This window comes from Madurella fahalii (assembly GCF_045866475.1).
Source record: "Madurella fahalii IFM 68171 DNA, scaffold_2, whole genome shotgun sequence".
Lineage (NCBI taxonomy): Eukaryota > Fungi > Ascomycota > Sordariomycetes > Sordariales > Madurella > Madurella fahalii.
This window is the reverse complement of record NW_027263972.1, coordinates 794,534-816,605: the sequence shown is the minus strand read 5'-3', so window position 1 is coordinate 816,605 and position 22,072 is coordinate 794,534. Positions and strand designations below refer to the sequence as shown.

Below are 22,072 nucleotides of genomic sequence, written 5' to 3'. Positions count from 1 at the left end.
TAACGCCGCTCCTAAACCATAAAACTCCTATCCAAGCGTGGAGCGCAGTCGTGGCTGCCTCATACATACTCGGCCGTGACCGAGTTGTACCGCTGGTTGTTGTACAGCAGCGTGTACTGGGTCGACGCCGAAAGGTCTGGGGCATGCAGGGATTAGCATCGGGGGTGATTGATCAACGCGCCGTTCTCGATACACTTACACACTGCCTCGATTTTGCAGTTCAGCTCGTAGTACCACTGCGGAGATGGGTCAGTGCGAGGGTCCGGTCTCATCGCAGCAAACGGTCTAGCAAACTCACCTGGCCATCGTTGCCCCTCCGCCGGTGCAGCTGGTTTTCGGGGATGTGGCTGACGTCGGCCTCGACGTGGCAGAGCAGCGAGACGTTCTCGTCCTTAGCGATGGGGGCGTCCCGGGCGGTGCGGTCGGCGTAGATGTCCATCTTGATCTTCCTGATGCGGCCCTGGCTCACGGGGCCGGTCCAGACGAAGCTGGTGAAGAACGGCTCGTTCTCGGACACGGCGTCGCCCTTCTTGATGAACCACTCCATCGTGTACACCTTCCAGCAGCCGTCGAGCCCGCACCAGTGCTTCTTGTTGCGAAGGTTATAGTGAAGCTTCTCGTCGTAGCGCGTCCGCCACTCGGTGCCGTAGTGCTTGCGGGCCTTTCGGTTCTGGACCTTGACCATGGTGAGCTTCTCCGGCGCGCTCTGCGCCAGCCCTTTCATGACGGCGCCATGGACGACGGCAAGCCACGCGTTGGGAGGCTGCATGATCTGGATCTTCCTGTCGATCGAGTTCCGGAGCCGCTCCTTGAGGTAATTGGATGCGCCGAAGCCCCCTACTAACAGCACGGCCTTGATCGGGACCTTGCTAGACGTAATCTGCTCCTTGACCAGCTTGATGACTTCTTGCACCACGGGTTCAAAGATGACCTGCACGTCAGACGCCTGGAGCGGAACCTGGTCAGCGGGATGAAGGCCGCGCTCTTGGAAAGCTGGTACCCACCTTGAGCGCATACCGTCCGCGGCTAATGCCCAGCTCCCTGTTGTTTGCTAGGCCGCCCACGGGGATGGTGTATGTCTCGTCGGGAGGTGCATTCAGGGTGAACTGACGTTTGACCTGAGGAGCACGTCAGTGGTGCAAGCTGTGCCATGGGGGCTGATACATACCGTCTTCTCGAATTTCTCCATCGCATCGGCAAGAACCTCATCATCGAAGCCTTCTTCCTTACCTAGCTTGGCCTTGAGAAACTTGGCAAACCTCATGTTCAGGAAGGTAGAGCCGCAGAGCGCACCGGTACCGGGTGTGGCTTCCTGGACTTCAAGGATAGGCCTGAGGCCGGTGATGGTGTAAGAGATGAGATCGACAGTGCCGCCGCCGGCATCACAGATCACGAAGCTTTAGTCTAGTTAGCAGACTCGAGCAAGTTGATCCTCTTGAATCGGTGAGGTTTACCTGTCACCGATTTGGAGGCCGTGGGGGTCAAGACCGTGGAGAGCGTAGATGGCGGCAGCCTCGGGCTCGGAAACGAGATGGATGGGCGATTTCGTCGCCGAGAGGCCAGCTGCCCGCTGACACGCTTGTTTCGTCTTGTCTTTGGCCAGGTCGCTCCAGATGGCAGGGACGGTGACGACGAACTCGAGCGGAGTGCTCCTAACAACTCCTTCTCCGAGCTTCTCTCTCAGCGTGTACATGAGATGGTCACCAAGAGCCGACATGTAATCCGTGACCAATTTGTCGACATTGCGGCCCCCTCGCGCCGCTGCACCGCCCACCGCGGCTCCCATTGACTGGAGAGAGGGGTCCAGATCGCTGGAACAATTTAGCTGAAGAACTGGAGGAAGGAAAAGTAGGGACGCACAGCTTGAACCACTCGACTACTTCGTCCGGGGCCGCATGGACGGGGATTGAGAAACCCCATTCGACACTGTCGCCATTGTACCGGAGCTTGGTAGGGACCTTGTCAGAAGACTCGCCCTCGCGGCTGGTTTTTGAGATTGGCCATGCTGTAATAGCGACTCGGCGGTCGGGACGCTGCGTCTCCGCCCACGCCACGCCAGAGTACGTCGTGCCAAAGTCGATGCCGACAATAATCTTCCGTTCGTTGATCGAGAGCTGTTCGAAGTCCATCTGGGGCAGCTTGACGAAGGATCACGGGAAGACTGCAACGTCAAATGCGGGCAGGGGAAAGTCGGGGTTTGAAGTCGGACGAGGGGACAGAGCGGAACCGCTTTACACAGTAGGCCTCAGGTCTTGCATGCGGGGGACGCGAGAGCCGAGTGGCTCAACGTTGAGCTGTGGGAGACTCGATGATGTCTGGTGGGACGACCGAGCTCAGGGCGTTCAACGACTCCTAGGCTCGGAGGAAGCAACAGCCGCTCTGGCTCATGCAACGACCGGAAGCTAAAAGCAGTTACGGCAGGATGTACCTTACTTTAATTACCGTACCATTTTGACCACCCAGAGAGTCACTTGCCTGGGGGTGGGTGTACTCTAATGTTAAGTAAAGGTTAGGGTATCATGGTTTGGGCGGGTGTTTGGCTTGGAGAGCGCCAGACCAGAACTGCTTGGACCGCCTCAATCCAGAACCCCGCCAGCCCGCATCAAGGATGCCTGACGGGGCTGCGGACTCGGGCCAGCGCCGCATGCGATTCGCCGTGCGCTTCCTCAGCCAGATGATCCAATGCAGTGCCGCCCAGCAATCCCAGGACAGAGCTGTCCACGAGTTGGCCCAGTGGCTCCGTTTGGCGTATCCTGCCAAGGGAGCTGTTGGCGCATACAGCCCAGAGGTGGGGCAAGGTTGACACGAAGAGAAGGCTGCGCGGGGAACACTAGACATGATGGAGAGATGTTGGTAATTGAATAGTGCGTGCCCGGCACCCGGGCATTTTCTGGCACGACTTGAACAGTCGATGTCTCTCGTCAGAGTCGCCAGTCCACAAGGCTGGGACCACGAGGACATGTGGGGCCGATTTGCTGGCTGCCGATGACTCCAGGCGATCGACGTAATAGTAGTTTGCTGCTGAGTGTTACGTCCATACTTTCGATGGTGCTCGGCAGGGCCACATTAGCCGTTTGTTTTTTCTCTGCTTTTCCTATGTGTTTCCTCTTCTTCTCTACACGGCATATCCGCTCCCGTCTCACTATCTCTTTTTGTTTCTTTCCGCAATCATCAGGATGGACACGCAGATGATGTGGCGATGGCAAGGTCTCCAGTTAACGGAGCACCGGCACTCGCTGTCGAGTACCTTGTTGCTGCCAAGCCATTAGCGGTACCGAAACGCCCAAGAGTGGGTCGCGGCGGAACCTGAGGCTTTCCTCAACCAACCTCGGTGCTCAACTGGCAAACGCAGCTGGGAGAGGTGGGAGCTGCCCGCGTGTGGTCCCTCGGAGCTCGAAGCATTCGAGCCTGACTGCCTGAGCCCGGCCCAATTACATGGCGCAGCTATATCACCACTGTCCTGCTATGTACCCCGACGCAGTTGCCATGCGCCTGCGGCCTCTTCATGGGTACTCGCGTTCCCCCAAGCCAAGGTACATACAGGTCAGAGTAGGTAAGGACATGCAGCAGAGGTAGGTGTAGAAGTAGGTAATTCGTGCATCTCGCATGGCCTTTCGTCGCACGCAAGCTCATGCGCCGCCTGTTTTTATATTTCTCCCATGTCTTGCCTGAAGACACGCCTCTTGCACCCTCCACAACCCCGCATGCAGCTGGTGTTCGAATCTCCAGTCTCCTCCTCGCACCACTCTTCTCCTGCGGCATGGCAGCCCGGGGAATACCGCATCTACGCTGGTCTGTCTCGTCTTTCCACTCGCAGAGATCCGAGATGGAGGAGGCCAAACACGAGTTTGATGGCGAGCCCCTGAAGCCGGAGCTGACCCATGAGGCCAAACCACCCAAGCGGCCAGACAAGGTTCCTCTCGACGCAGCCGCGCGAGTATCGCCCGAGAGCTTCTCGAGCATGCTGGCGGGCAATGAGTTGAGCACTAGCCCGGATGCTGCCGACGAGGACATTAACAGGGTAAACGGGTCTGGCAAGGACCACGCGACTGCCAAGGACGGAAATGAGGAGTCGGCCCTCCGGCGACAGATGGAAGCCCTGCGAAAGCAGCTTCGGGAAGCCAGCAATCGCGCCGACCAAGCAGAACGCGCAGCTGAGGAACTGGCACGCCGGATTGACCGGATTGACTCAAAGCCCACCGAGGTGGCCGTTGGCAGCGGCGACTCGGCCGGCTTGATCGAAACTCTGCTGGCAGAGAATAAGGGCTTGAAGGCGGAGCTGGATGACGCGCGGTCTCACATCTTCAGCCTGCAACCTTACCGGAAAGATCTTACCCCAGAGGAAGTTGGCCAGGAATTTGATGATCTCGTCAACAACGTCACCGACTGGGTCACCAAGTTCCTCGACCCAATCCTCGATGACGAGGACAAGATGGACGAGGCTTTGGCGCTGGCCAAGAAAAAGCCGTTGGAGCTCGAGAGGATCAGGAAGTACATGCACAGCCAGGGCGACCTGGTCAATGCATGTATGTATCCCGACACAGACATCGATGTTCTCATCGCCATCGTCATGCGCTTCCTACAGGACAGCATATTCCAAAAGACGCTGATTGGGGCGATTCCGAGTGCCGTCGAGGTCCTCAGCTATATCGAGAGTTCTATGCAGACCAACGTTGAGCCAAAGAGAGGTCAGTCGGTTCCCGCGCAGAAGATGCTTGGTCGGCAGGCCTACTAACCACGCGAGGTTTGGCAGACCTTTTTGCGCTGCGAACTTGGCGCGCCGAGACGATGAACGCAATAATCTGCTCCGCTGATTACCAGAAGGCAAGAGCGGTTCGGATCAAAGAGCTGACGATGGAGCTAGCGGCCCTGTTCCGAGTGTTCAAGAAAGACAAGGACTGGAGCAAACTGTGCTACAGCTGCCAAGAGGAGTTTATCAAGCCGGCCGTGGCGTTGCACGAGAAATTTGTCACGTCGACACATCACTTTTATCTTGATCTGAATCCGTACATGGTCTGGAACGGCCGGCAGAGCCTGGAAACGAGCCCTGACTTCCTCGACGACCTGGCCAACCTCAAGTGCGAAAACATACTCCAGAACCGCAAGCCGTTCAACGTGGCCAAACTGGATCCACAGCCGACCAAGGAGCAGTTGCGCCGGGAGCTCGCCAATGTGGTATCTGTCGTTCCTGCTCTCTATATGCGGCAGGTGGGCAAAGGGGATGTCATCAGGGACCCGACCGTGGTCCGCATGCAACAGGTCCTGGTGGCGTGGGGTCCACTGGAGAAGAGAGAGAGATTCGTTGCGAAAGGCGAGCGCACCATGATGTGCCGGCTCTACCACTCACAGCGGGAGAGAGCCGAGCGGGGACAAGATGGTAGCGGATGGGCTCAGTGGCGTGGACCGTGGGCCTAAGGGGCCTAGGGTGCCTGGGGGGCCTAGGGGCTTAACAAGGAATAGCTAGGAGGAGAGGGCTGTGTACGTTGGTGGGGCAGCAGAGGCCGTTCCGGCTCTGAGAGCACTTGCACTGGATCTGCTTGTTGTCCGGATAGCTACAGCATGGGGGCTATAGCTAGGTAGGTAGACAAGGTCTTCGTTATGTATTTTAGCACGACTCCGGAAATCACTTGTAGCTGCGCAGAGAGCGCCCTGGCTGATCGATCCACGTAACCACGCGCCTAAGAACCACTGCAGAACCATGCCCCAAGCCAGGTGCAAACACGTGCGGCCACAGCGCTCATCCGACTGCAACGGAAAGGCCAGCAGCAACGGCAACGGCCCTCCCAAACAGCTGGCAGGGTGGAGGTGTGCCAAGAGGGCTGGCGAGGTACCTTTGGTACATGTGCAGTACGCAGGCTGGGTACCTCCAATAGGGTACCTAAAAAGGCATCCCGCGAGCCTGGGGTGTCTGGGTGTCTGAGCTGGCAGTAGCCCCACAGGCGCAGCGACACACAAACTCAAAAGGCTCAGCCCATCGTGCAACCGCGCCTGGAATGCGGGGGCTGCAACTCCATCCCCAATGAGCCGCACGCAAAGAGCAGCGCGTTTATTTCTTCCCTCACCCTGGCTTGGTAGCTGATCACACTGTTCGCGGGGCGGGGAACGGAGTGGCGTAAACTTTGTCGGAGCATTCCTTGCACACGCTGTCGCCTACAACGGCAGCTTCACGTCTGACCCAGCACCCGCTTGCCAGCTCATCCAAGAACGCTCCTCGGAGCGCTCCCAAGCTCAGGCAAGTGTTTCCTTCCGTCGGGTCTCAAATGCCATCCCTCGCTGCGCAATTGGCATTTCATTCCGCAAGTGGCCCCTGGTTCGCCAATTGCCTTGCGTGTTGTCAACAGCTCGGCAGGCCGACCCGGCCCCATCACCACCACTCCTTCTGTCCTGGCATAAATCCGCTGGTTTCTCGCAGAGGATCACGGGCTCACAGTGCTTCATCCAGCCGTCGTGTTCCATCTCACACAGCACACGTTGCGCAAGCCCTACCGTATTTCCCATGCCCAACGTCGGCTTCGACGAGTTGATCCGCTCTCCATGTGGCTAACAACCATTCGGCAGTCTCAGCGTACAGAAAAGAGGTCAGGGTTGACGGCAACTCTCCAGACTGGCTTCATTCTTCGGCCCCAGACATTCCTCGCCAGCATTCTGGATATGCTTGCGACATCATAACATTCATCTACAATGAGGCTCGCAAAGCCCTTTTACGGGCCTATCAATCCCGCGATTCTGGGAGGGTTTGAGTGGGAGGATGGCGAGGCAGGTCGCGAACAACAGAGCACCTCTGCCCCCGCTTCCAGTTTCATTCGCTACCTACCGTTCAATCCAGCGCTGCTCGGGGGCTTTGAAGAGAATGGGAAGAGTCCCGTCTCGGCTGCCGCCACGGAGCGACGGAGCGGAACGGCCGGTGAATCAGGGAGCGACACAACGCCGGCCCAGGCATTCCAGGTGCCGCGTCGACCACAGTCACCGGTCATCAGGCCCCTCGTCGACGACGCGGAAGCCAGGGGGAGGCAGGTAGTGAGGCAGCACCTGAAGAGACGATCGCCCAGGAGAAACACGGTTGCGAGTCCCGCCGACTCGATTCGAAGGAACAACCCGTACGCGCCAGCTATCGACAACAGGCAGGATGCTATGACGTTGGCTTTTCTCCAGTCCCAAGAACGCGTCGGCCATGCCAACCTCCCCGCTCCTCCCGCCGTCGACGACCTCGGGTAGGTCTCCACTTTGTATCGTGGTCTATGTCCCACGTCCTGGCTAACCTCCTTCTCCAGCTTCGGGCAACGATATCAAGTCGCCAAGGAGACGGCCTCGGTCGTCATCACTAACCAGCGCAAGCTACCGGATATCCTCAGCGGGGAACGAGAATGCATTATCTGCACCGACACCAAGCCCGTGTCCGAATTCCCCGCAGCAGCCATCACCAAGACTTGTGACCATGCGCCGACGACCTGTCTCGTCTGCATCGCAACATCGATCCGGACCGACCTCAACAACAGGCTATGGAACGAGATCAAGTGCCCCGAGTGCCGCGAGACTCTCCAGTACGACGATGTCCAGAGGTTTGCAGACGCCGAGACCAAGGAGCGGTAGGTCCAATCCCAGGGCCCCTTTCTCTCTCGCCCCATCCCCATGCTGACCGAACCCCGCGCACCCAGGTACCAAACCCTCTCCTTCCGCTCCGCCATATCTCAAGCCGACAACTTCCTCTGGTGTACCTCGGGCTGCGGCTATGGCCAGGTCCACGAGGGTGGCATGGCCCAGCCCATCGTGATCTGCATGCTCTGTAACCACCGCTCGTGCTTCCACCACAAGGTGGCCTGGCACGAGAACCTGACGTGCGAGGAGTACGACGCCCTGCAGGCCGACCCGGTCAACTTCCGCAGCCGCTTCGACATGGAGAACGAGGAGGCCGAGAAGGCGGCCGCGGCCCGCCGGGCGCAGGAGGACGCCGACCGCGTGTTTGCGCAGAGCCTGCTGGCCGCGGAGCAGAGGGCTGTCGCGGAAGAGAGGGAGAGGAGGGAGAGAAAGAAGAGGGAGGAGAAGGAGGCGAGGGAGAGGGCGGAGCGGGAGGAGAGGGAGAGAAAGGCGCAGGAGGCGAGGGAGCTGGCGGCGAGGCGGAAGGCAGAGGAGGAGGCTAGTCAGAAGACGGTTACGACGACGACGAAGCCCTGCCCTGGCTGCGGTGCGCCGATTGAGAAGAACCAGGGGTGGTGAGTCTCTCCATCCTTGCTGCTTGATACCCTTTTTGTCGTACGTGGTCAATACTGACGCGCTGGATGTAGTGCACACATGACGTGTAAGTTGGCCCTGTTTGTCTCCTTCGTTTCCCACTCTTTCCTCTACGACCCTCGACCGAGGGCACCCCAAGTGGAGGTGTTGCCATAAATGCGGTTAGCTTGATGGGATATCGATTAAAACTTGCCTGTCTACTTCGCAGGTATCAAATGCCGATCCCAGTGGTGTTGGGGTTGCAATGCCTTGTGGGACCGCAACCACAATGTTCGCTGCACCGGTGGACGGCGGTAATGGGACGGCGGTTGTGGCAAGACACGAGACACCGCGGCCAGTTTCTTTGTGGGACTGCTCAGGTATCTAGCTCCTGCCTTGAACATTTTGCTGATGCTTTGGTTTTTGCGACGGGGAGCAGGCACGAGATGTCAACACGGCTTTTGCTGGGACTGTTTGGCAGATCATAAGGTCATTCTGGAGAAGGATAACAGTGCACATAAAGCCGATTGCCCGTGGCATCCGAATAACATTCGGGATTGAGGGGTGAGATTCCGTGCTGCTGTTTGGCAAGGGCTGTGGGACGATCAATTGGCTCAGGCGTTAATTCCCGGTTTACGGATCCCAGGGTTACGGTCGGATGTGCAGGCGTTCTCGAATGTAATACGGTCTTTATACTTTAAATGTTTTTACTGTCGTCAACAATGTCGTACATCTCAGGAACAGTTTGGTGCTGAAGTGCTCAAGGCTTTGTCTGTTAGAGATGTGCCCCTGAATTGCCAATACCTATTGTTTGGGTTCCCCCCAGCAGCAACCAGGGGCTGCTGGCCAACCAACCACAAGCCATACCCCACCACAACCCAGCCCTACAAATTCTTCGAATACGTGGGAAGTTGCTCGATATTTTTTTTTTTCGCTTTCTCCCCAACCGGCAGTTCACCAATCCACGCTCCTAGACGGCAGCAACAAGTCGTCGGCCGGCCGGCGCGGCCACCATGGGCGTGTCCTAGAGGCAGACAATGTCGTGAAAATTGCCTTGACTTCCATCTAAACCATTATCACGCAATGCGACTCTTCCTCGTCCGCCACGGCGAAACCGTCGACAATGTCGCGGGGATTTAGTACGCCTTGCCCGTTTCCGCCCTCACCCAAGTCGCGCGCCAACCAAACCGAGGAGAACTAACCGTCCAACCCCGCTTCCGCAGCGCAGGAACCCGCGACTCCCCTCTCACCTCGCACGGCATCCTCCAAGCCCGCCGCCTGGCATCGCACCTGGCCTCCCTCGGCCCCGTCACGCACATCTTCTCATCGGACCTCCAGCGGGCGGCCGAGACGGCGCGGGCGATCGTCGACGCCCAGGCCGCGAGCGCCTCCGCTCCCGCGGGGGCGGACGGCGTCGGAAACGCCGCGCTGGAGCTGGTCCAGCTCGCCGAGCTGAGAGAGCGGGATTTCGGCGCGGCCGAGGGCAAGAAGTTCGGCGTGTCGCTGGGCGACGCGGGCGCCGAGACGACGGCCGAGATGCGCCGGCGGGCGGAGCGCTTCGTGCGCGACCGGCTGGAACCGCTCTTCTTCCTGGCGGAAGAGGCGGAGGGGTTGAATGGCGGCGGCGGCGGCGTCGTCGTCGTCGTCGCGCATGGGCTAATCCTGGGGGTGCTGCTGGCGGTGCTGCTCGCTAGGTTCGGGTCGCCGTTGGATGACCCCGTCACGGTTTGGAGCAATACCGGTTATGTTGAGCTGGCTGTCGAGGCTCGTCCCGTCCTTGTTGAGGGTGTGGACAGGGACGGGGAGGGTGAGGGCGAGGGGGAGGGGGAGGGGGAGGTGGCTTCCGGTGAAAGGAAGTCGTCGCTGCCGGGTCCTTCTACGCAACTCCTACAACAGCAGCGGCAGCGGCAGCGGCAGATTGCCATGTCTGTGGTTGACGTCAATGTGGTAAAACACCTCGAGGGCTTGAAAAAGACTCGGGGTGGTATCGGCAGCGCCCGGTTCGACAAGCGGCAGCGGACGATGGAGTCGTTCTTTGCGCCGGCCGCTAAGAAGCACAAGTCTGGGAATGCCTGAAGTTCTTCCCGCTTGCTGTCATGCCGCCCGGCTACCGATGCCCTCAGCAGCCCGTCCACGTAAACGGTAAGTTCGCTCTCTGCTTCATCATCAAACATCCACCCTCTATGATGATAGACACATGTTCACAGACCTGTACCGAACACTATGTGGATAAAACTTGTCCAACCGCTATCTGAGACTCTATTCGTTCTACTCGTTTGCACATTTCTCCGGGTGTCCCAACTGCTAACTGTTGGAAAAGCCTAGGCATGACGCTAAGTTTGCGGCTCGGATTTTGATGACTGCGGAGGATCCCGCATGGGGCAAAAGAGACGGGACGTGGACCTGGACGCTTGGGAGCGCATTTGTTATAGCTTAGCTGATGGGTGCGAGTTTCTTCTTGGATTACAGCAGAGAGGGCGGCGAGAATAGAGGCTGTGGCTGCACCAACCATCTCCCATGGCATTGTGAATCATGATCTTGGTACAACATGCACCTCAGCCATCCGTTTCATCATCGACATCATCCTCATCCCCATCACTAGCTACCAGCCCCTGGGCTTCCTCAGACGGCAGAATACGTGGGAACCAACCAAACTCGGCAAAGTCCACCATCAATTCCCCCAGCGCGCCGGTCGTGACGGTGACACCCTCTGCTTCTAATGCTGCAGCCTGGTTGCGCGCTCCGGACGGTTGAGATCTGTACGGTATTCCGTCAGTTTGTAAGCCACGTCCGGAAGTGGAACCATAGGCAATATAAAATAGTGCAAAGAGAGAGCGGTCCCGATAGAGAATACAGACCGAGGGGAAATCATGCCTCTGGCGTTGATGACGCGCTGCCAGGGGACGTTGTCGTGGTTGAAGCGGGCCGAGGGGTCCGACGGGAGGTGTTTGAGGCAGACGCCCACCTGGCGCGGGCGCTGGGCTGCGACGGTAACAACCGTGTCAGTTGAAAAAGCGCAAGAAAAAGGGAATCTCAGTTCATCTTCTTGGGTAGGGGAAACATGCGCGTGCCGACCAGCTTGGCTATGTGTCCATAGCTGGTCACTTTGCCGCGCGGGATCTCCTGCACCGCGCTGTACACTGCGTGGAAGAAAGCTTGGGCTTCGTCGGTGCGGGGCATGGCGGCGTTGGTTGGATTATCTGGGGCACTGGGGTGTGTGGCCCGGGTTGCGTGGGTGTGTGTATGTATGTGCAGTACTGTAAAGTATGAGTGGCTCGCAAAGGGGCGATGCCTAAGGTGGTTGGGATGCAGCTTTGAGAGCTGGGGAGAATCAATTACTATGAGCGCCTTGACGTACCAATAAGAGACTGCCTCTCAGTCCGAGAAGAAAGAACCCCGAGAACAATTCTCAAGTGTATTATCAAGCAGAAGGCCCCTTGCACCTTTTCAGCAGGCATGTGGGGTACAATACAGTATGATACTGTACAGTACAGCCGCAGAAAAGCTAGATGCGAGATAGTCAACGCGAAAGACATTGCTTAATTCCAGTAACTGTATCCAACGAATCGGCTTTTGGTGAGAGAGAGCAGACAAGACAGACAGGAGCCCTCGGATTTGGCTAGGGTAGCTCCGACCAGGGTTCGAGTCGGTAAGCCAGACAGTCTCGCTGTGGAGGTTTGAACCCGCCGGCTGCTGGCCATGAGTACAAAAGTCCATGGCGACAGAGCGGACATACGCCATCTCAAGTTCTAGGTAGTGTACTCGCCACATATATGCCTCCGGCACAAGATAAGATACTCCGAAATACGCCAGTTTGATACGAAGTGCTTGGCAACATTGGGCATTGCAAGGCATCTAACCCTATCAAAAAGCATGGGGTACGGCTAACGTATATTATAAGCGAGCTGACCATATAAGCGAGCTGACCACTTCCCACCGCGACGCGTCCCCCCTACACAAAATACCAAATTTCTTTACAACTAACAATGGCAATATCTTCGTACGAAGCTAAGATAAACCTAGCCATCGACGCTCTCAAAAACAATCCGAAACTTAGTATCCGAGCTGTAGTAAAGATCTATGGGGTCAATAAAACTACTCTTCGAAGCCGACGTAAGGGTATACCTGCACGACAAGATGCTCGACCCAACTTATAGAAACTTACGGATCTAGAGGAGCGTACGATTATTCAGTATATAACTGAGTTATGTATATACGCATTTCCTCCTCGGCTTCGTTTTGTAGAAGATATGGCCAACCAATTGCTACGCGAACGCGATGCGCCTCCTGTCGGTAAGCTCTGGGCTCACAACTTCGTCAAACGCCAACCAGAACTCCGGACGCGTTTTATACGTAGAACGACTACCAGAGGGCCAAATACGAAGATCCTAAAGTTATTCGCAAGTGGTTTACACTTATATATAACACCAAAGCCAAATACGGTATCCTCGACGAAGATATATACAACTTTAACGAGACCGGGTTTCTGATAGGTATAATTACTACTAGCATAGTTGTTACTACCTCCGATGGCTATAGGAAAGTTAAAAAAAGTTCAGCCTAGTAATCGCGAGTAGGCTATAGTTATCTAAGGAGTAAATACTTAAGGCTGGGCTATCCTACCATTCATCCTTTTGAAAGGGAAATACTACCAGGAAAGTTGGTATCAAGAATATAATCTTCTGTCGGATGCACAGCACCTCTGAACGTTCGGAGTTAAATTTAGGATGGAAATTCAGGATCGGAAATTGAGGATGTCTTGTTTTCTTCCTTATCTAACGGAGGTGAACTTCCTTCTTATTCCCAATTTCCTGGACCACGGAGACCCGAGTTGACGGGTCTCCGAGAGATCGGATCACACTTATCCGAGTCGCACTAATCCGGATCACACTGATCCGGGTTCGTGTTTTGCAGATCCAGGATCCAGCTTCCTGACCCTTTTGACACATAACCCTTTTTGACATCTTCTAGCTACCTGGTATATCGGTATAACCGATAATGGCTGGACTACCAATGAGAAAGGCCTAGATTAGATTCGGCATTTCGATTTTTATATAATATCTCGTACTAAAGGCAAATACCGGCTCCTAGTTCTCGATAGCCACGAAAGCCACCACTCCAACCAATTCGAGGCCTACTGCCAGGAACATAACATCATCACACTTTGTATTATCAAAAGAATCATGTGCTAGTCTAAAGAATCAGGATCACAGGATCTAGTGCAGGAGCCAAACCCATGTACTCTATTGAGCTAAGGAAGACTGGCAGCTAACTGCGCCACTGTATACACGTTATCCTGTACGTGTATCTCGTCTATAAAAGGAGCAAACTCTCCAGCAAAGATAGACGGGATAGAGGACAATGAACACAGAGACAATCAACACAATCAAGACAAGACACATAAAAAACCTCAACTGTCATTTCCCAAGATTCAGAGGTGTCGTGCTTTCCGACATGTATACCTCCACACTCTTCGCACCTAGTTCAACCATTAGATGTTAGTTGTTTTAGACCGTTGAAGAGGGCTTACGGCTACCAAATCGAGGAACTTATACGTATGCATATCACACATATCACCAAATTGGAATTCCTTTATACGTTCAAAGCAGCGTTTTTTTACTTCTTTTACCGAAAAGAATATCCAAGGAGCCTTTACCGGAGTAGGTCTTATGCCGTACGATCTAGAAAGGGTCATTTTCAAAATAGATATACGTCTCCGAACCCCAACTCCACCAATCTCGCAGCCAGATACAGCACTACCTTAGCAATCTCAAATACCACAAAACCCCCGAGAAGCCACCTCACAGAAAGACTTTATCAAAGGCCAGATATCCAACCACCAAGGCAGTTCTCCAACACTTATACTAGCTGCCGTAGACCAATTAGCCAAAGGTACGATAGCTATAATGCACGAAGTAGCTCTTTTACGTACAGAGGTCTCGGCACTGCGAAAGGCCAATGAGGGGCTTAGTAAGCGACGGAGAGCCAAAAAAACATGTATACAGCTTAGAGGGTCTTTTACCGTACAAGAGGCACAGGATCTACTGGATCAAAAGGCTGCAGATAAGCAGATAATCCACAAAAGACGATAAGATAGTGGTAGTACAAGGGGGTCTACTACGAAGATTCGGTGCTGTAGTACGTGCGGCAAGCCCGGTCATAATGCACGTACGTGTCAGGAGGCTGGAGAATCGTCCGATTCATCCATTTCTGGTTCAGTTATTATTATTTCCTAGTGGTGGTGTTGTAATTGAGGATAGTAGTGGTGAGGTAGTGGAAAGTGGTCAGCTCGCTTATATGGTCAGCTCGCTTATAATATACGTTATATGCAACAATCCAGCTCCTCATGAGAAGCTTTGTTTCGTTTCTCGCTCGACGTAGTACGCTGCGCAAGGCTGTACAACAACGTTGTACCACGTATAAAAATTGAGGCGTTCATCGTTTGGCGGCAACCAAGTCGACAAATTCAGTTATCTACTGGGCCACAAATTCGAGTGGCCGTTATTTTGGTGTGTTCCACAACAAAACGGACGCATCGCAGGGGGCCTCTTCGCCTCCGTTGGGAAATTTTGGGTCCGTTGGCTCGTTTGATTGGCCTATTATTATCACCACACCGCTTCTCGGGGCGCTTTTCATGCAAAAATACTTCTAACGTTCGTCCCAGGCGTCATAAGATGATCCGGAGAGCCTTCTCGTAGAGGAGGTGGACAGAGAGGACCCACAGAGGGGCGACTGAACAATATAATTGCCCTGTAAATGTGACTTGGATAGGAGATCACACTACGGACTTGGACTATAATCGGAACTCTAGGCAGATGCAAGGCCGCGCTACTGGATTGTGATGAAGGCTACAACGAGTGGGTGCGGTACGCACTTTTTCATGAGTAAAGATGAGTATCGAAGGGTAGGTCCCCCGCGGACAACGCTGGCGGTATGAGTAAACGTGTTGTAGACGCAACCGAAGACGAATGGCAACGGCAACCGGATTCGGTGTACACTTTATTCCGCGTGTTCAACCTCGAGGCAGGAAATGCCATATTAAAGATTTGGTTAATTCAGACAGTGTGAGGTGTCGAGACGAGCTCTGCTTTACACCGGAGTTGTATTCTGTTATCACGTCGGACTGAAGTTTCGTATCATCGTCACTGATCGGTTGAAATGGAAAAGACGTCCATAGATATTTCAAGACTTCTTCCTCATGTTTAGACAGCATAAGATATACCCCATGACGCCCCGGCTTCAACTAGTTTGCCTATCCCGTAGTTTGGATAAGTAGATCACCGTTGCCGTACGCATCCTCACTTCCAAAAAAGCTCCCCACATTATCTCTCGTACAAAGGGATTCCACATGTCTCACAAGATGCGCAACATGTATACACCAACTCTGCCTTCCTCTACCGCCTTTCCCGCAACCGGTAACGACGGCATTACCTTGAGTACCCCTAGGGTTGTATATTAGAGTTGGTAGGCTACCGTTATTACACGTATCTGCGTAGCAAAGGTACAGCTTCTAGGCTCTTAAAGGGAACTGTATATATGTGCCCTTGCCGCCGGCCAGGGGAAAAAACGGTGCTCTGGTTAGGGTTTCTATAGCAGGCTAGGGCGCGTCGAGTGAGAGATGAGTTGAAGACGGAGGGCGTATGTTGCTCTAGCCATACCTCATTGTAGATATTGGCAACAATAATGCCGAGGGATTTGAGGGATAGTAATCTCGGGCCCGAGATGGATAGAGATCCTCTTCGCGGATGCCCACCGGGCCTGGGGAGGCGTTCTCACTAGTGAGCGGTGTGCTTGCTACCAGCCCTCCCAAGGCGAGGAGGGCGAGAAGTCCGACGTAGGCGCGAAGAAACAACATTGTCAAAGGTAATGGCTCATATGCAAGGATAAATATTGATGGGAAGCTAAGATAGCGTACCTACTTAGTCGTGAAGTTAAAGTCTGGTATGTTGTACTTTTGAAATCAACTAACAGAGGCTCCTCTCTTTATATCTTCGCTGGCTCGGGAATGTTTTAAGCTACAGTGCCACCTTGTGCTTGATACGGCGTCCATAATCTCGGCTCCTTCTCCGTACCTCATCATGACATGTGCCGTAGATGCAGAAAATCTGGTTGTCGTGATTGTGACTAGGTATTCAACAATCCTGGCAATCTGGGCACCCTCTATGTGCCCGGGTGGTAAGCACCGTCAATGCTTAGTGATTCTTCATCGTGTTCGCATGGCAACCTTTGACGCTTGTGACACTCTCAGCGCCCTCCTCGGTCAGACTACGCATGCCGAGCACCAAAATGCTAGCCAACGGCGCTTGTACTACCATGCAAGGGGCTCAACAATACCATAAAAAGAGAGCAAGTGCCTGGGAATACCAATAAACGGGCTTCTACTGGTCATGTGGAAATTGCGCTGCGAGATGGCGTCAGGTCGGCAAGTGCACAGCTTGAACAGGGTGTTCGCGCAAAGGCAACTGATGACCAGTGCTAATTTTCCCGCTGCTTCGCTTCCGGTTGACTTGAAAATTGGTCGGTAGCTCACATCATGTAACGGTAAGATCTGCTAACACCCACTTCAAAGCCTCAAGTTCGATTCAATTGCCGTCAGCTCGTTCTTCAAGCTAGTAGAGAGCAGAACACACCCAGCATCGTCGGCTTACTGTTGAATCGTAATAACACTAATTCTCCAAAAGAATATGCACGCATGAATAAACAAAACAGTTCGACAAAAAGATATCTAGCTACAAGCTAGATAAAAAGAAAGAGCAAGGATGAGATTTAGCCGAGATATCTTTGCCCACCTCACTTCATGCATCATGGTGACATCCCATGCTATTGTGTAAATCCGTAATATTACCGCCGCTGGGGAGCATACTAGTGAACTGGGAGTCCTACGCCGCTTTGTTGCATCGGCCACGCTGACTGTTTGTGAGTTCCCACGTTACACACCCAAGCGTCTTATATCGCCCCAGGCAGACGACATGTGGAAAGCCGGGTAAGATACTTCTGTTGGTGTCTGTAAGTGGGAGATTGAAGAGAAGAGAAACAGGAAAAGGCTAGCCGAGGCCCTCCGCCCCTCTCATCCAAGGCACTTTTGGTACACTTGCTGTCCAGGTGATAGGGCTTCCCTTCCTGACCGGGTGTGCCTTTGCGCTTTCTCAAGGCTCTCTATCAACCTCACTCCCTAAACCTCTCACTCCGCCAACAGTAGTATCACACCACTGCCAATCTCACTCGCGGAACCCAAATCCTTCAAGAGTCCGAGGCAGGGGTTGTGAAAGATCTTAGAGAGGCGGTGTGTCCCTAAAGATCGGGCCCATCATCCTAAACCCCGTCAAGTTAGCTACGACAAGGACGAATTTGGGAGGGCGGAGACTTGCGCTGTGGGATACCGATCCCCGGGCAGCTCAGTAGCTTCGGCGGTGGCTCTCAACTGCTTGAGCTCCTCCTTGGTGAGACGGACGTTCACAGCGGCAGTATTCTCCTCCAGGTACTTGATACTCCTGGTTCCAGGAATCGGGATGACCTCTTCTCCCTGAGCCAGCAACCACGCCAGACAGACCTGAGCAGGTGTGCAGCCGTGAGCCTTAGCGACGGTCTCAACCGCAGCCACGAGCTTCAGGATCTCAGGAAAGTTCTCGCGGGAGTACTTGGGGGTGAGCCGGCGAAAGTCGTTCTCGGGGAGATCATCGAACGACTTGATCTGCCCGGTAAGCAATCCACGGCCGACGGGTGAATAGGCAACAACGGAGATGCCGAGCTCGCGGCACGTCTGGAGGATCTCATACTGCGGAGATTCAATATCAAGGCAGAACAGGCTGTATTCAACTTGCACGGCGGCAATGGGGTGAATGGCGTGTGCTCGGCGGATGGTCGAGGCTGAAACCTCGGAGAGTCCGAGATGGCGAATCTTGCCCTGACTGTTCAAGTGTTAGCGGGATATAGGGCATGGTCTCATGAGTCTCTATGTCTACTCACTTCTTCAGCTCCACCATAGCTTCGATAGTGTTCTCAATAGGAGTCTTACTGTCGACGCGGTGGCAGTAGAAGAGGTCGATGGTGTCAATGCCCAGTCTCTTCAAGCTCTTCTCGCAAGCACTCTGAACGTACTCAGGGTCAGAGCGTTCGCTCTGAGCCCAATCCGGCCCAAACTGCAGGCCGAACTTGGTGGCGATGAAGATATCGGATCGCTTGCCGGTCGTCTTGAACCAGTCGCCGATAGTGTCTTCGCTGTCGGCATAGATGTCAGCCGTATCCCAGAAGCGCTCGCCAATTTCCCAGGCATGGTCCAGGAGCCTGAACTTGTCCTCGGCCGAGGTTTGCTGGCCGTAGGCACCTCCAATGCTCATGGCGCCGAAGCCAATGGCGGGGACAAACGGGCCGTTGTGGCCGAGTGGACGAGTGGAAGGAGTCATTGTTGAATGGGGCGCTGTGGCGTTGGTGGGATGTTTATGGGTGTTTTGTTGGTGCGGTGTGTTAATGCGATGATGAGATGGAGACACATTTCGACGTTGAGCGCAGGAAGTTAATCAAGCTTTATACCTTTTCTTTGATACTAGCCAGGGCTGATCGAGGGTTGACGCTCAGCGATGACATTCACTACAATTTGCTCGAAGGCGTCTCTAGTGCCGCCTCTTGGGAAGCTCGCCGGTAACCAATCAACTTGTCCCAAAACCGAACTGGCCAATGTGCTTCGAGCGGGTTTCAATCCTTCCCGGGCGTTTATGTCCGACGGTATGTCCGACAGTACCAAGGCAGACCGGTATGCCCGGCTTCGTCCCTTCCCAGCCCAGCTTTATGTTCCAATTCTCCCGCATCAAATAAGAGTGCTTCGTTTCCGAGCGAACCAAACGTCTAGACAAGGCTTGCAGTTAGCAGAATGACCAAGGGAACCCAAATGAGGGACACGCTGTCACCTGCGGAAAAACTGACTGGTCCGAACGCGACGGTGAAAGCGAACAGAAGGGCAAAGTCGGGCTGTCGAACATGCAAGTCTGTGACTTCTAGGTTGATTCCTCAATCCGTGACAATGGGGTCAGACTGACACAAGCCTGCAGAATCCGGAGGGTCAAGTGCGACGAGGGTAGACCGGCATGCCAGCGTTGCGTGTCTACCGGTCGCGTGTGCGATGGCTACGGCATCTGGGGCGGGGGAGGGAATGCATATGGCACCTCGGAGAGGGCGCTCAATACCCTGGTCCATCAGCTTTCACGGCCATCGCGTCACCCGGGTACCCTTCCTGGTCTCAGTCAGCAAGAGTCGCACGCATTCCACTTCTTTCGAAACCGGACCGTAAACAAAATTCCTGGTGTGTTCGGCTCCGACTTCTGGGAACGACTCGTGGTGCAGCTCAGCCTCAGAGAGCCTGCCGTCCTCCACGCCGTGATTGCGCTAGCTGCCACCCACAGGCGTGGCATAACCCCGGGGCAAGTGCGTCGGCCGTTTCCTACCCAGGACAGCGCAGATATGGCCATGGACCCCAACGAAAGACTAGCACTTCAGCAGTACAACAAAGCAATAAGCTACCTCTGCCACCATGTCGAGGAAAAGGATGAACAGTCTTTGCGCATCACGCTGGCGTCTTGCGTCGTGTTTACCTGCATAGAGTTGCTAAAGGGGGATATTGAGACCAGCCAAGTACATTTCCAGAATGGGCTGAAGCTTCTCCGGGAATTGTGTTCGAGATCAAAGTCAAATTCCACAGACGAGCATATCTCCGAAGCTTTCACACGGATCAGCATCCGGCCGTCCATCTTCGGCCAGGGGCAGGAATATCCCGACATGAGAACGCCTGGCAACAAGAACTGGCCAGGTTCTGACATCCCGTTCATCTTCGACTCGATGGGCGAGGCGAGACGATATCTCGACTGGCTCCTCCACGACATCAACCTCCTTTCCGCCGAGGCGAACCGTCTTCCCCCGACTGACGACCTGATTCTCCACCAGCTCACAAAGCAGCAGGAACGTCTACAGGCATCCGCATCCTCATGGTTTGGCACCTTTTCATCCAGCGTACCTCACATCCGCAGTCGTTGCCCCAACGGCAACGACGCCCTCACGCTCGGAGAACCTCTCCTCCTCCTCTACCATGGCATGGCCTCCATCATGGTAGCGACGAGCCTTCGGCGAGGGGACGAAACAGTCTTTGACTCGTACACCCCAGAATTTGTTGCAATTTTGGAGAACACCATTGACCTCTGGAACAAGGTATCCGCGGCTCTACACAAACAGTTGGGCTGCGGACGTCCAGCCGAGGACCTCAGCTTCACGGCAGATATGGGTTTCATCCCGCCGCTCTACTATACCGCGCTCAAATGTCGTGTTCCGCGATTTCGACGCCGTGCTGTGGACTTTCTTGTCTCGACACCGCATAGGGAGGGAATATGGGATGGCAAACTGGCGGCTGCTGTGGCTCGCAAAGTTATTGAGTTGGAGGAGGGTGACTTTTACAGCGCCGCGGGGATCATTTTCGCTGAGGAACTATCGCCGGGGAAATTGGAGGTTCCTCCAGATGACGTCCCTCTTGTTCCCGGAGAGAATAGGTTAAACGATGTCAGCGTGCTGTTACCTAAGAAAGGGACGATTGATGACATGAAGGCAACGCTTTTGTGCAGAAGACATACCGAGGAGGCGTGGGAAACGCAAAAGGTTGAGTTAGGCTTGTGCTCTGACAAACCCTGCAATTCTGCATAATATACGAAAAATTCAGGTACCTGACCCATCAGGTTTGGCTAGGTAGCCTCACTTGTATCCCCTCTCATATTTCTTATATTGATGGTGTTATCTGACTGACCTGTAGGCGGCGCCACACACGTGAAGCGTTGGCCATCATGCGTTGTCGGATTTCTTGTCAGCTGAGCAACCCTCGAGATCGTCCAGCTGGATGCGGCTGGCGAGTACGAAGCACTATCATACGTCTGGAGAACCATGACGAGGAAAAAGGTGATCAAATGCAATGGCGTCGCGCTGGACGCGACAGAGAACCTTGCCAGCGCTCTGCGGCACCTGCGCCACCCGGATCATGTTCGCGTTCTCTGGGGACATCAGGCGCCATGTGTGCATATAGCAGGTCTAGCCACCTCTCCTAACAGAGGTATCTTTGACAGTCCCCAATCTAGGACGGTCCCTTCCGTTGCCTGGGAAGTTCCCTGGCGGGGCTTAGAACGGTTGCAAGTTTCAGTCAGGGTACAAGTGCTCTCAACAGTGCCTTCGCCATTACCGTGTAATAATCTCAAGCCTTCAACATTATCCGGGTTCGACAAAATACACCCAGCTCAGAGATCTAAGGAACAAGTTTGGGTTCTCTCGCATATCTCCATCTCCCAGCAGAAAATTATGGTAAGCTGGCCGTGGGAGTAACGTGTTTGCATGGAGCAATACCACCACATCTCAATGTCAAGTCTATCCTTCCAAACCCTGTCCAGAACTATCCAAACACTGGCCATCCTGCGTCGGGTCCGCTGGTAGAGAGCCGTAACCAGAATCCAAGGTCCACAATGTAAAAGAGTCTAACACAGAAGTGTCCCAGATCTGTCCATCGAAGTTGCCAAAAGGCAGGAAGTATTCGCTGTTAACAAAAGGAGGTTGGGCAAACGCCTCAAGCTGGCCCATATCCTGGACGGGCTGTACCAGTTGAGGTATAGCTCGCTTGTCGGGAGGTTCGGACGCAGGCTCCGTATAACCAGATGCTGGATTCCGCGAGGCCTTGTAGAGTTCAAAAAGTTGCAACTGCATGTCTCGCACAATTTCAATTAACTCTCCGCGTAGGCTTTCCTCAATCGGGTTAAGCCGTTCCTCAATTCGAGTTTCGAGTTCTTGTCTGACGCGGCCAGGAAGTTCTCGGCGGAGAAATTGTTCGTAACGGACGAATTCGCCT

At 54.5% G+C, this 22,072-nt stretch overlaps 7 protein-coding genes across 7 annotated transcripts; 4 read left to right on the top strand and 3 right to left on the bottom strand.

The window, feature by feature from the left end:
- Positions 1 to 59: 59 nt before the first annotated feature.
- On the bottom strand, positions 60 to 2,129 carry MFIFM68171_02972 (Heat shock 70 kDa protein 12A; the record flags this gene model as incomplete). The annotated part of the gene is made up of 7 exons (XM_071058394.1): positions 60 to 136; positions 200 to 236; positions 299 to 946; positions 1,005 to 1,118; positions 1,169 to 1,397; positions 1,455 to 1,811; positions 1,861 to 2,129. The coding sequence occupies 7 exons, from the start codon at positions 2,127 to 2,129 to the stop codon at positions 60 to 62; spliced, it is 1,731 nt and encodes a 576-aa protein (XP_070914495.1).
- Positions 2,130 to 3,826: 1,697 nt separating this feature from the next.
- MFIFM68171_02971 (Exocyst complex component Sec6) lies at positions 3,827 to 5,415 on the top strand (the record flags this gene model as incomplete). Its single annotated transcript, XM_071058393.1, has 2 exons — positions 3,827 to 4,688; positions 4,754 to 5,415. 2 exons carry the CDS (start codon positions 3,827 to 3,829, stop codon positions 5,413 to 5,415), a joined length of 1,524 nt encoding a protein of 507 aa, XP_070914494.1.
- Positions 5,416 to 6,681: 1,266 nt separating this feature from the next.
- Positions 6,682 to 8,214, top strand: MFIFM68171_02970 (RBR-type E3 ubiquitin transferase; the record flags this gene model as incomplete). The annotated part of the gene is made up of 3 exons (XM_071058392.1): positions 6,682 to 7,211; positions 7,272 to 7,586; positions 7,656 to 8,214. The coding sequence occupies 3 exons, from the start codon at positions 6,682 to 6,684 to the stop codon at positions 8,212 to 8,214; spliced, it is 1,404 nt and encodes a 467-aa protein (XP_070914493.1).
- A 1,077-nt stretch (positions 8,215 to 9,291) lies between these two features.
- Positions 9,292 to 10,284, top strand: MFIFM68171_02969 (uncharacterized protein; the record flags this gene model as incomplete). Its single annotated transcript, XM_071058391.1, has 2 exons — positions 9,292 to 9,347; positions 9,432 to 10,284. 2 exons carry the CDS (start codon positions 9,292 to 9,294, stop codon positions 10,282 to 10,284), a joined length of 909 nt encoding a protein of 302 aa, XP_070914492.1.
- Positions 10,285 to 10,763: 479 nt separating this feature from the next.
- atl1 (Alkyltransferase-like protein 1) lies at positions 10,764 to 11,388 on the bottom strand (the record flags this gene model as incomplete). Its single annotated transcript, XM_071058390.1, has 3 exons — positions 10,764 to 10,965; positions 11,067 to 11,190; positions 11,274 to 11,388. 3 exons carry the CDS (start codon positions 11,386 to 11,388, stop codon positions 10,764 to 10,766), a joined length of 441 nt encoding a protein of 146 aa, XP_070914491.1.
- A 6,092-nt stretch (positions 11,389 to 17,480) lies between these two features.
- MFIFM68171_02967 (uncharacterized protein) lies at positions 17,481 to 18,611 on the bottom strand (the record flags this gene model as incomplete). Its single annotated transcript, XM_071058389.1, has 3 exons — positions 17,481 to 17,520; positions 17,577 to 18,116; positions 18,175 to 18,611. The coding sequence occupies 3 exons, from the start codon at positions 18,609 to 18,611 to the stop codon at positions 17,481 to 17,483; spliced, it is 1,017 nt and encodes a 338-aa protein (XP_070914490.1).
- A 464-nt stretch (positions 18,612 to 19,075) lies between these two features.
- Positions 19,076 to 20,889, top strand: MFIFM68171_02966 (uncharacterized protein; the record flags this gene model as incomplete). Its single annotated transcript, XM_071058388.1, has 2 exons — positions 19,076 to 19,188; positions 19,254 to 20,889. 2 exons carry the CDS (start codon positions 19,076 to 19,078, stop codon positions 20,887 to 20,889), a joined length of 1,749 nt encoding a protein of 582 aa, XP_070914489.1.
- Between the last annotated feature and the right edge of the window lie 1,183 nt (positions 20,890 to 22,072).